The sequence below is a fragment of the Plecotus auritus genome (genome assembly GCF_963455305.1).
Source record: "Plecotus auritus genome assembly, chromosome: 11".
Taxonomy (NCBI): Eukaryota; Metazoa; Chordata; class Mammalia; order Chiroptera; family Vespertilionidae; genus Plecotus; species Plecotus auritus.
This window is the reverse complement of record NC_137777.1, coordinates 32,078,722-32,092,065: the sequence shown is the minus strand read 5'-3', so window position 1 is coordinate 32,092,065 and position 13,344 is coordinate 32,078,722. Positions and strand designations below refer to the sequence as shown.

Sequence of the window (13,344 nt, the reverse complement as noted above, 5' to 3'; positions counted from 1 at the left end):
GGAACCAAAAATAAGGCCACAGAATATTAGACTGAATTATAGTGGAATGATTTATAGCACCGTTGGAATACAATTTAATGTGGTTTCAAATGTTGAGAGATTCAATAGAATTTATGACTAAAACAGCATAGGCATAGATATCAAATTAGCAAAGAGGTGTTCATCTCCCAAACAAACTGGTTTTCTTAGAAAAAGAATATCTATTTTTGGTATTTCAATAGCCCCAGAAAAAGATGGATATATAAATGCTAATAAGGCTTGAATATTTTAAATGGCCACATTTCTACCCCAATGGTGAAGGAAGTGTGTGTGTGTGTGTGTGTGTGTGTGTGTGTGTATTTTCATCCCATTATCTTGATTGCACTGTATAATCACCACTCATAGGTGAATTCCAAAATGTTTCTTTTGGAAGTACAGTTCTAGTTGAACTGAAAATTAATCAGAGAAGCAGAAAGAATTCAAAACCAGTAGAGAGAGAGTCAAGGAACCAAATTTGATTTTCAGAGGAAAAATGTTTATGTACAGTAATAGCTGGAAATCACATAATTTCTGTTTCTGAAAATGACGTTTTAAATAATACTTTCTTTTACATTTACATATTATATGAAATTTTGAAGAAATGCTAACCTTCAAATAATTTGATTCAATAAATACTCATTGAATACTCAATGTCCTAACAGGAAATAAGACATTTCCACTAAGAGGAACATTTCTCTTAAAATAAATGTGAAAATCTAAGTTCCTTGAGGCAGAGACTCTGTTGTTGACCACAATAGTCATGTGTCTATTGGGAGGCCTGAAAAAGGGACTCACTGGACAAGTGACCTGTTGAAAGAAGAATGAATGAATGAGTGACAAATGTATGAACACGTGTCATGTTAAATGATGTTGGGCCTGTATAAAAATAAGAACAAGGCTATAAATTTCCAAGGTGTGTCTCCACTGTAAGAATTCATACATAGTTACAACTCCAGAGTCTAGTGGAAGATGTAAAAGGTTTTGTTGTTTAAGAAAAGATAAAAATAACTGTAGTGTGAGCTAAGTAACAAAGAGGCCGCATATTTTAGGAGCCTTGATGCAACTATTTAGGCAAAAGCACATTGCTGGAGCTACAATTAAGAACACTGATGTTCAAAATAACTGTGATATGGGGAAAATAACTTAATAAAACAATGTTTCTTGAAGACGATCAAAAATCTGCTTCTGGCTCACAAGCCAAAGCTAAACTTCCGGGAAAGTACAAAGAGAAACCACCACCATTAGTGCCTGCACCAGAGCTATTTATTAGCATAAGTTTTCCTTCGTTTTCTTCAAGTTTTCATAACAACTGAAGTATGTACAAAGTCTTACAGCATTTACACCATAAAAAGTTTCTTATTAGCTGACGACGTCTAAGGTAGGGCTCCCGAATTTCAGAGCGTAACTATAAGAGCAATGAAGCAGACCACTGCATGTGTACCTCTTGCTACCACACCACAACTGTCAGCTGGTTGACAGCTAACTGGAAGACAGGTTATTGGGAGAGAAAGGGAACGAGTTGATATGTAGCACTAGAGACCATGGGCGGGGGGGTGGGGGGGGGGGAGCTATATAGTGTCGTGTTTCTAGTTTCCTAGAGCTGTAACAAAGGCCCAGAGCCTGAGGGAATAACATATCAAGACAACACCATCACACTGCTCAGATATGATTCAGCTACCAAAGGCGTTCACTGTTGAATAGGAGGCTCTATACTAATATGGCTGGTATTTCCGTGTGTGTTCACGTCTTCAGACAGCACAGACCTGCACAAGCCCCACTCCCTAGTCCTCTCTCCCAAATAAAACAACAAAGGGAAGGAAGGAGGGAAGAGAATCAGCATGGAATTAGTTATTGACCAAAAATAAACCCCCCAAATTTAAAGACATTGAGTAAAACTTCAGAGTGGCCATTCCTGTCAAAAGATTAATAGTAGAAACTTCTGAATCAACCCAAATCAGAAGAATATCAACAGAACCCCGGACATTCAACCTCCTAGATATAATCACCTTCATTGTATCTGATTGTCTTTTCTTGGGGTCAGTATTACACAGAGCCACCAATATTTATTTACACACTGAATAGGACACAGAACGTAGCATTGTTGCCCCAACCATTACTTCAGCAAGGGGCAAGAGAATTGCGGTATGTAAGGAGTTAACATCAGGCTCACCACTTTGTTTCCTCAGAAAACCCAGCCTGGTTCTATCTTAGGTCAGTTACTCTATCAGTTTGGTTAGCAGGTTCCATTTATTTCCCTCTTGTTTTGGTGTCACACGTAGGCAAATTGGCTTTTTATTTCAAAAAGATGCTCCTCTCAACTTAAAAGCCAGTTGATAAAACTTTTAATTAAGACACAATAGCGCGGGATATAAAACACAAGAACCACATAAATATTGAAGAAGTTGTATACCGTTTTCGTGTGTAAACAGTTTTGCTTGAGATCAAAGCCCTAAATCAGATTCTGGCCTGAAACTTTTTGGCAGGTGACGTGTGTTCAGCCAGGCTCTGCAGCGATGGTTGACCCGGACGCCAGGTCAGTCCCCTTGTTGACAGGCATGCAACTTGAAAACATTGCACAACAAGCAACACAAAGAGAGTGGAGAAGCTCACAACACTTCAAGGAGACCTCACGACCTTCACAACTGCGGATGCACAGACAAGAGACCCACCCCTCCCTCCTTTGCACACGCACTGTCTCTTACACGTGGGAGACCTTCTGTGACTCTCTAGCTTGTTTGATGCTATATAACCACTTGATGATCCTAGCATTTCTTTCGATCGCAGAAATGCCATATGGCACCCGGTCATTGGCACTGTCATCGTTTCTAAGGTCACTGTTACTGTCCTGAGACTGTTCACAGTCTGAGCTGATCATGCTTGCACTGCGGAAGTTGAGGGATATGATGTCAGAATTAGCCCTTGCAAAGTTTTCCATTCCAAGGTTTTCCAGCTCTTCGGGGTCCAGTCCGCAGTAGTTGAAGAACCTCTCCACGTCCGCGTCCACGCGGAAATACCTGTCACTCAAGTCCGACTTAGACCGCTGGAGGGAGGGTCTTCGGCTGACCCCGCAGGCTGGTTCCACAGGGTCGGCTTCGGGGGACTTCATGGTGGCGATGGCTGCAACCTTGGGTTTGGGAGGCAGGGGAGGGGCGGAACTACTGCAGGGGATCGCTTTCAAGGGCTTCACACTGGTCACTTTGCGGATGTCCGAGGAGCTGTGGGAGACGTGGAGGAAGGACTCGGCGGTCTGCTCCAGCAGCCTCCTGCCCACGTGGGAGCTGCTCTCCTGCGGGCTGCCACGGCCCTGCGTGGGGTAGACCTTCAGGGACTCGGCAAAGGAGTGTCGGTGCAGGTCGGTGGCGTCGGGCCGGTGCGGAGGCCAGTTTCGGGAGCTGTGCTTGTGCCCGGAGCCTGAGCTGGAGCCTTCCGAGCTGTTGATGATGTTCTTCAGGATCTCGAGCTTCAGGGTCTCCCTGTGCACGCCGCTCTCGGTCTTGGCGTTGGGCCCGAACACTTTGAGCGTGGGGCTGCCCAGCGCGCGCTTGGCGCCGGGGCACACGGGGGGCTTGGCCAGCACGGCTGGCTTCACTGGCTCCTGCTTGGCGTTGATGACCTCCTGACTCTTGACATACTTGGCCTTATCGGCCTCCAGCCTCTCCACGGCGCTAAGTCTTTTGGGGTTCGGCTCCGTCTGCCTGCGGAAGTAGTCGGGCCCTTTGTTGAGGATGCGCAGGGGCACTGCCGAGGTGAAGGTGCCCGCGGGGCTGACCGGCTTCACCATGCTACCTGTCTGTAGGGTCTCCGTGGGCATGGTGGGTGGTCTCTCCCCGGCGGCCGTGTTGGATTCTCTTCTGGGCGCCTCCGGGTGCGCTGAACAGACTCATGTACACGAAGCACAAAGGGCAGCGGATGGACCCTGGAACCTGAGTGTCAGCAGCAGCAGCAGCGGCAGCGGCAGCAGCAGCGGCGGCAGCGCCTCATCTCACAGCCCATTCACCGCCACTGTGGCTTTCAACTCACTTTCCCCCCGTCCAGGCAGCCCTGGTACAAAAAGGCCACGAGCCACAAGTTCCTTTAATCTGCTTCGCCGCCTCCTTTCTTCTCCTCGAGGATGTGGGAGTTTCCTCCAGGTCTTTGTGTTCAACTGCAGGCAGAGCTGAAACACAAAACAACCAACCGCGGGTTAGGATGGGCGAGTGACATCACGGCTGTAGCAACCAGGAGCCCCGCGGCGGGCGCCCCGCCTCCGCCTGCCCACCGCCTGCCCTGGCGCCCGCCAGTTCGGGGAGGCGATTCCCAGTCCGCGGAGCGCACCGCGAGCCTGGGGGCCAGCCTGCTCCCCCGCGCGCCGCAGGCAGCGGCCTGCGTCTGGGAGAAAGCTGCTGACATTTCCCACGCGTGAACGCTTCCAGCCGCCTCCCCATTGGTGGGAACCGCCTCTGATCACGCCGGGTTGGTTTTACTTATGTCAAAACCCAGGAAATGCTGGATGAATGTAGAAATGCTGGTTTAGCAGAGCCCAGTTCACAGTTCATTAAACGCTGCTGGGTTCCTAAGAATCCCTATATGGTTAACACTGCAACATGGGCGAGTAATGTCTCCTTAGCAATGAAGCCAAACTTCTGACTTCGTACTGCCCATCTTTCAATTAACACTTGAAACAAGCACTTCTTAACTCTTCAAAAACTAAAACGATGGGCAGAAATGGGATTGGAAGTGAAGATGAAAAATCTTTTAGAAATCAATGTTTCTGTTATCTTATTTTTGCCAATCAATATATTTGAAAATGCTTTCTCCTGGAAACCAAGAATGCTTATGAAGTTCAAGCTCATGTTTTAATAATAATATAAAAACTAGAAACACTTCTAGATTAACTATAGAAGTAGTTTGATTTTAAATGCTCCATTTTTTTTCACACTTAATGAGCAGAAATCAAAAGTTTCTTTGTGGAATGTATTTTCTCATCCCCCCTCCCCCCAGGAAACGAAGAACAAGCTCTTAAGATGTCAACCATACCTAAAATGTTACTGTATAGCGAACTTGTATAATAGCTAAGCATTCCTGGAACTAATTCATGGTTTTCTGAACCTGACTACACGCTCTCCACTCCCACCCCCCTCCCCCCAAACCAACCAATATGTATCTATAGGGAGTTTTTCTACTTGCATTTACCTCTGCAGTTCTGGGAACAACTCCCTTTGCCTGCTACTGCTGGCAGAGAACACTTAGGAATGCATCAGCATTTGAAAGTAAGTGGCTAAAGACCTTTTTAGCTTCTTTGGTTATAATAAGGACTATAAAGAGAGTAATGTATTCATCTAATATGTCAAAAAAAACTAATTTACAAAATAAGCAAAGTGATATAAAACATCTGCTGTCATGGTAAGAAAATGAAGTGTCTATTAATAACAGGGGGAGGGTGGCTGATATTTCTCCTTATCATCTTTTGAAACTCTTATTAATCTCTAAATACACCCATTGTCATGTTTCATTAGAGCCGGGTTTTGTAATCTGCAAAAGGATTTGTTCTAGCAAAAATATTTTCCTGTGCAAGATTTGAGAAGCCCCAAGGCAATTCCTACATAATGATTTTATTTGATTGTGTGGTTCTATTATAATACTTTAATTTAGTTTAAAAAACCACCTCCTCTTATGAAGATGAAGTGAAATTGTTTCTTTGAACGTATTTGGAATGACATGCCAGAAGAGGAGCCGTGATCTCTCTGCACATCCTCTGGGTCTGCCATCCACCACCCTGGGCCCGCCTCACTGGGAAGATGACCTGGGGCCCCTCCACTAAGGGGTTCACAGCCTGGGCTCGCAGACAAAACCCTCTGGATCACCCCCAGGGCACTTGAGAGAGGTTTGTCCCCAGGACAGGCCATGTTTCTCTTGCATCTTCATTGATTACCTCTGCAGCTTCCAAAATTCATCCAGGGAAGGGACAGCACCAGAAGGCTCAGGGGCAGAGCGAAAGACAGGACTGGCATTTGCACTCAGCACCTTTTTGCCTACAGACCTCAGCAAACCCCAGCAAGCAGGAAGAAGGCCCAGTGGGCAACAGGAGACAGAGCTCAGACCTCTTCTTCTGCAGCCTTGTCCCCTCACCTATGAATGACAAGAGGTGCTTGGATGAGATTCCAATCCCTTCTCCATCTAAAATCATGTGGTTCTGGGAAGCTAACAAGAAGTGAGTTATTTCCAATTTCAAAAATGGCACCTGGGATTGAACTTTTGTATGGTTCCTGCACTTGCTGTTCTTAGGAAAAATGTTCTTTGAATGCTGAGCTATAGTTAACATAAAACATCCACTGACATTTAAGTGCGAAAATGGCCTGTTTTCCAATTCCATCGTATTAGGACCAGAAGTCCAAAATGTCCACCACTCCTGACCTGACTTGCCACCTGGCCCTGATGTTAAGGCAGGCTTTGGTACCATTTGGAACACTAAATAACAATCATTACTCTCAACTCACAAGACTGAGAAACACCTATTTTGAACACAACCCCAGCTTCACTCATAGAAGTGAAAACTGGTCATTGCTCATGTGTGTTATGACAGAGGAAAGGTGGTATATTGTTTGAAAGAGGGTGTCTGACTAATTCAGCTCTAAGTCAACTAACAGCTCAGTGTCTTGATCTTAGCTGTGAAAAGAAATGTGTTGAATCGGTGAACTTGAAAATGTCTTCAGATTAAATATTCTTGGAGGCAAAGTAGCCAAAGAAGCAATTTCAAGATTTCTCAAAGAAGTGATTTTCCAGTTTCCTAACATGTCCAATCACAAAACATTTACAATATGAATAAAACTGTCCCGTGCTGCCTTTTGATTTTGGCGAATAGTATTTGTGCTTACTGACTTCAGTCTAAGAGTCCAGCTTGACTGGGGTCACTCTCATGCTTGTTCCACCCCCCTCCCCTCCCTTTTAAAAGCAGAGAAACAGCCTGGCCATTGAAGTAAAACTGCAGTTTCCCAGGACAATGTTAACTTGAATTCTTTATAAATGTAATAGAAATGCACTAAAAATATAAGATTGCTTACTGAAGTATGGACTGTGTTCAATCAATTAATTGACTAGTACTTATTAACTGAGCAATTATGTGTAAGGAACTCAAAAAAATTTTTAGGAGAAGATTCAAAATACATCTGATGACTATTAAATAAATAATGTTGATGAAAAATGTGGCAGGATTGTCACAAAGGACTTCCTGTAAACAACTTCTCAGTAGTTAGATGAAAAAACAATGCTGAGGGGAAGAACTGGAGTTAAAGGCATGGGAGACAGGGCACCTGTTATCAGAGCAGCTCTTGATGGAGTTCATGGTACATTCAAGACAGTTAAAGGGCACTGACAATGGCTGGCATAGAGTGTTAGGGGACGTCAGTGAGAGACCGACTGAGGGCGAGGAAAGGGGAAGATGGACTTGGATTCTATGTTGAGTAATGGGAGAGCACTGCAGGGGAATGAAGCACTGGCAATATCCTCCAGATGGCACTGTGAATTAAACAAGTCTGGAGGGAAGAGTGGAGGGGGACAAGTTCTTACCCCCCCCCCCCCCCCGCCGAGTTTTCGCTGAGGTCAGGTGGGCCAAAAAAGATAGCAATGGGCACCGGGGACAACTTCGCTTCAGCTGAGTAGTATCAGCGCAGTCTTAAGCTCTTCGCTCAGAGCTGTATGAAGCGCAGTGGCCAAGTGTGCCTGCCCTCATCTCAAACAGGCGGAAGTTGGACTCAGGGCCCTCTGAAAGCTGAGGAACATAGAGACTGGCTAATAGCTCAGGCCTGAGGGGTTCAAAGGCAGAGCCTGCCATGGACTCTCCAAACACAGGATGCAGGCGAGGGGAAGCTACGTTTCCATGAATGCGGGGTGAGGGTGTTCTGGACCACTCATGTACCTGGCGGAAGGTGTCAGTGGTTATCTTAAAAGGAACTCACACCAAAGATTTTCCCACCCCCTAGTGGAAGCCAACAGCCCTACCCCGAGGAAAAGGCAGTGAGCTTCCCCTAGCGGTGGGAGGCGTGGTTGCCCCCAGGGAATCCCAAAGTTCCCCAAAAGAAAGCTGCCTGAAGACCCCCCCATGCCCAGGGGACACCAGATTACAGGAGTCAGAGGTATGGAGAGGTAGGCCATCTTTCCCTTAACAAGCTGCCCGCCCCTCACGTTCCTACTCCAACGCGGGGCCCTGAGAGGTTAGAAATGATGCCTAATGCGTGGGAGAAGAGCTAGAGCAGGGAGAGCAGGGAAAGCAGGGAAAAAACCACCTTTATTAAGTTCCCTATCCCCTCCTCCAGAGGTTTCCAAGCCAACACAGGCCTGAGCTGGGAGAGGGAGGAGGTCATTTAAACTGAAGAGGTTGGAGTTTTGATCTGCACTGGGCTCTTTGCATGCCTGAAACTGATCTGAGGACTTTGAATAATTCACAACTAGCTGAAGAGGCTCTGGGTTCTGTCTGAGATTTCAACCCAGGGTAGAAAGGAGAACTCAGCAGAGTGAATTCCTAGGGCACTGGAAAAAGAGGATACTCCCTTCTTCTTTATCCTCTAATGAATCCAGGCCAGACGATAAAGCGGGTCCCGTAGTATTCCCTTCGGGTTTTCTGTTTGTTTGCCTGTTGACTCAGTGCCCCTCCTCAGTTCAGAGCCAGGTCCCAGGGTCAAATGGGTTTCTCTGCGCCCGGCCGCTTACTGCCCTGAGACCCTGAGCAAGCAACTCAAGCTCGCTGCACCCCAGTTTCCTCATATATGGAAGGTTGGCCGCAATGGTCCCTACATTTCCTGGGGCTGATGTGAGAATTCCGCGAGGTACCATGTGGCAAGTGCTCAGTGGGGACTCGGCACCGAGTTTGCTCAGCGAATGGGAAGCTGTTATTAAATTTCGTCCCCGGTGCCCACAAGTTGGCACTGATAATCACCGTCATTAGATTTCAAGCTTTACGGTAACTGAATGATCTTTTGTCCTAAAACGATTCCATTACTCTCCAGTGACAGTGTGTGCACTATTTCTGTCAAAGTGGGTTGACTGTGCAGTTTCTGTCTCAAAGGTCACTCGCGTGATCCCATTTTTATTTGAGTTACAAAGAAAATATGCGGTTGCAAATTTCAAAGCTAACACTTATGTGAGTGTAACAGTAAATAATAAAGCCATTATTGGAAATGAAATCAAACTTAAAAGTTGCTCGGAGAAAAACAGCAGGTCAAATCTCAATCCACGATGGTGTCTCTAAAGTCATTTAAGAAAACGCGTTTCCCGTGCTTTGTAAGTAAACCCATTATTTTAAAAAAGGTTATGGTTTCTCCTACAATGTCTTCCTCCCATTTAAGACACTCAAAATGAAGTAGAGAATAAGACCAAAAAATAAAAATAAAAAATCACGCTCTGGTTGAACACCTTCCCTTGGCCGAAGGTAAAGAAAGTGTTGCTGTGAGAGGGCTGACTTGAATGAATGTGAGGGAGTCCTACCTTTTACCTGAGATTACAAAAATGGATGCTGTGCATAGCCAGTGCCCAAATCATTTGGAAATGGAATGATTTGCTTGATGAAAATAACTAAAAGTAATTAAAGAGCAGGGCCACTAGAATTCATAATGAAAATCCAATAGGACTGCCTGCCTTACCCAAACAAACATAAAGTGACCCCACTTTGGGCCACTCTGCCCCTCCCAGAGGGAGCTGTACATGGCTAAGTTCAGTTGTGAGAATGTATAAGGCCATGGCCAAACTTTAAATCAACATGGAGTTCAAGAGACGATTGTCTTTGTCATAAGCCAATACACTTAAATCACAGGTTTTATTTATTTTTTTAAAAATATATTTTACTGATTTTTTACAGAAAGGAAGGAAGGGAGAGGGATAGAGAGTCAGAAACATCGATGAGAGGGAAACATTGATCAGCTGCCTCCTGCATACCCCACTATGGGGATGTGGCCCGCAACCAAGGTACATGCCCTTGACCGGAATCGAACCTGGGAACCTTCAGTCTGCAGGCCGATGTTCTATCCACTGAGCCAAACCGATCAGGGCTAAATGACAGGTTTTAGAAGACTCACTAGTTACCTGAGTCCAAGTGTTAGCTGGTTCCCACAGTTAGAGGGACCAGGAGTACCTTCCCAGTGGCAGTAATTACATCACAGGGAACTCAAGGATGATGAACTCTAGAAGCAATTCATGGAGTTTATGGAAACGTGTGCTGGGAGCTCACACCAGCCCATCCATCCTCACAATTACCCCTTTAGGGAGTGGTCTGACCCACCTTATATAAGTAAGAGGGTAAGTACTTGTGAGTGGCACCCGCACAGCCCTGCCCAGAACCCGGGGCTGTACAGATCTGGGGACCCTGCGTCCAGTTCTCCCATCAACACCGATTCTGAGCATCTGTACTTTGCATATTGCTTTCTCCTTTAACTGTGTGAATGTATACTCTACGGCAACTGCATAGCACATACCATAAAAAAGGTTAGGATGGCAATAGAGACAGAACATTTAGTTCTGCAAATATTTTTAACTTCTAGTGGACAGCCTTGGGGCAAAGAATAAAATAGGCTTAAAATAAATATTATAGTATGCTAAAGTAGAATTGTGAAATACTTAAACTTGACAAGAAGGAAAAGTAAAGAGCATTGTTTTGGAGAATGAACCATGTTCATTGTGAATATAGTAGGCAAATTGCTATATAAATTGTTTACAAATTACCTGTTAATACAACCATTTCTTATTAAGCATCTATAATGCCCCCAGAACCATACTAATGCATGTCAGAAATGTTTAAATTCAATCCCACCAATATCTCTAAAGCAGGTATTATTATCCAAACTTTGCAGGTGAGGAAACTGATGTCCAAAGACACTAAGAAAGTTGTCTAAGATATTCAGCTCCTATGCAATGGGCTTTATATTTAAGTATTATGGCTCAGGAATCCACACTAATTATACTTTAGTTCCTAAAATCTACTCTTTTGGCCATTTACTGCTTAGTACCAGGTTCTCCCATAAGAAAGAGGAGGAAAAGAATTCATTTAGCTTGTTACAGCAAATAACCATGCTCCTTGCTAACAGCGTAAATGCAAAGCATTCATGGAAGATGTTTACAAATTGGGTTCTATTAATTCAGTTTTCTTTCTTGATACTACTGGCTGCAGATGTACCAAAGTTAGCTGAACTTTGACGAAAATAATGATTATTAAAAAGAGCAATCAGACAACGTAAGACTATGGTTTCAATCTGTCTTTACTCCACAGGGCATTTGGAGAACAGGGACTCACATGTTTTTTAATTGCTATATGTACTAAAGCTCCCATCCATGCACATCACAGATCCTCACTAACATGTGCATGGAGTTAACTAAAATGCTAAGCACTCAGAAGATCTAGCACACCATTTTATATTGTAAAGGCTTAATAAGGATGCCGGAAAACAAGCTTTGGATTTGAAATAGCACTGCAAGTGCCTCTCCTGTTGATTGGAGAGCACGGTATAAACGAATGCACAGCAACTGCTTAATCTCAACTTGATGAACATATCGGCACTGAATTGTACTTAGAACACAAATCTGGTGCAAAGAGAAATGAATACATGATAGAATTTAAAAGCAGAACCAGTAGGTTCACTAAAAAAAATATAAATAAATACTGTTGGTCTCATTTGCCAGGAACACCTGGAATTATTTTCTATCTCTTGAATAGCTCTTAGCACATCAATTGTTAGAATGATTAGTTCTTTGCCTCAAGTGTGCTCAGAAAAGACAAACAGTCTATTTTCATTTTTCAGGACTCAAACTGAATGGTGGGACAAATAATAAGTTTCAAAATAAGACATGGAGTCGACAGACACCTTTGTCTGCAGCACATATTTTAATCTTTAGCACTTAACACATCTGACATGAATCATTTTCAAGCTGAGAGTGGTACAGGTAAGGCTTTACCACAATTTGCACCTGAAATACTATTTTTGGGGCCAAGTGACAAGGAGCTGGGAATGACTCATAAGTGCACTCCACGTTGCCTGTGAGCTCGCTGAAACTTAAAGCAGCAGGTGGTGTGTCCATTTGTGTCTGGTGGCAGGCAGAGGGTTAGAAGGGACAGGGAGACACTGGTGATCGAGGGAGGCACCCAGGTCTCCATTCACATGTCCTCTCCATTTTCTGCCTCCATCTTCTGCTCCCTGTCCTGGAACCCCTGCCCTCCTGGGCCAGACCCTGGCCAGAGTCTTCACAGCTGGAGAAACTCCCCAAACACACTGGATGCTTTTTCTGATTTCTCGGTTGATGTCCACTCCTTCCTGGCCTTCCTCCCTGGCACTTCTCTTATGTTCTTTATTATGAGAGCAGTGGTGACCCCTGCCCCCTCCTGGCTCTCTCCCACCCCAGCCCAGTAGGGGTTGCTGATGGACAGAAGAGTTCAGACTCTCTTGTAGGAACCCTTGTCTGACATCTGTCCAGTTCAGGATGTATCTTTGCCTCAGCTTAAAAGAATAAAAAGTTCAAAATACCAAAAGGCTGTGCTTACTCCCCCCCCATCCCCTTCCTACTCTTGCTGCCCAAACAAACAAAGGTAGGTCACCTCCTAGGCTCTCTAAGGGTTATGACCACTGAAAATCTACAGTAAAAAAGCAATCTGATAAATGCTTGGAACAAAAAAACTACAGACATTGCTAGATGGACACAACAAGTGTTTCATTGGATCTGCACGCTCTGCCTGAAGTATCCATCCTAATACAATGTGCTTTTCTACTCCATTCCTGGTGCTTTCACTTTAAAATGATACTATCTGCTCATCTTGATTCATGTTTAAGCTTCTCATGCCTGTTTACTAAAGAAAAATGACTCATCCAAGGTGAAAAAAGGGACTTAGCTTTTAGAAATAGTTTCCCACCCCCCTCAGTCTTGAGTATTTTTCTTCTGTTTGTTTAGTGAGAAATGGCATTTTTTCCATTTTTTTTAAACTTAAAAGAGAATAATTTCGCTTGTAGATATTTTGCACAATCTCGTAGGTCTGAGAAATACAGCAGCACCGGTTACCGTGTGCCTTCCCCTGCCAGACCTCATGCCAGATGGGACGGGCACCGTGTGTCCATCAGCCTCACCAACAGGTACCATTTATCCCACTTAGCAGAGGGGGGAACTAGGGCTCAAAAGGTTTAAGAGACTTCCCTGCAGCTAGTGAGTGGAGGGAGCTTGCTGTCAACCTCAGGCCTGTCTGCCTCCCAAAGCTGTGCCCTTGGACTGCTGCTACCGCCATGGACATCTCTGTGGCTGGGAAGGGGGGCCGATTTGGACATGAGCCAGAAAGGAAGGGAGGAAAGAACACCCGCTCATGGCCTCCTCACCACCTCT

The 13,344-nt window shown here is 44.9% G+C and overlaps 1 protein-coding gene across 4 annotated transcripts in view; it reads right to left on the bottom strand.

Annotated features, from left to right (window-relative positions):
* Nucleotides 1-501: 501 nt before the first annotated feature.
* Nucleotides 502-13,344, bottom strand: part of FAM110B (family with sequence similarity 110 member B) — a 125,715-nt gene continuing 112,872 nt past the window's right edge. For 2 of the 4 annotated variants that reach the window (XM_080646454.1, XM_080646452.1), the window contains exon 3: nt 502-4,174. In XM_080646454.1, coding sequence (XP_080502580.1) covers nt 2,717-3,829 — 1,113 coding nt within the window. In that variant the 5' untranslated portion in view covers nt 3,830-4,174 and the 3' untranslated portion in view covers nt 502-2,716. The remainder of the gene's footprint in view (nt 4,175-13,344) is intronic. The other 2 variants (XM_080646451.1, XM_080646453.1) reach the window with 1 other exon arrangement.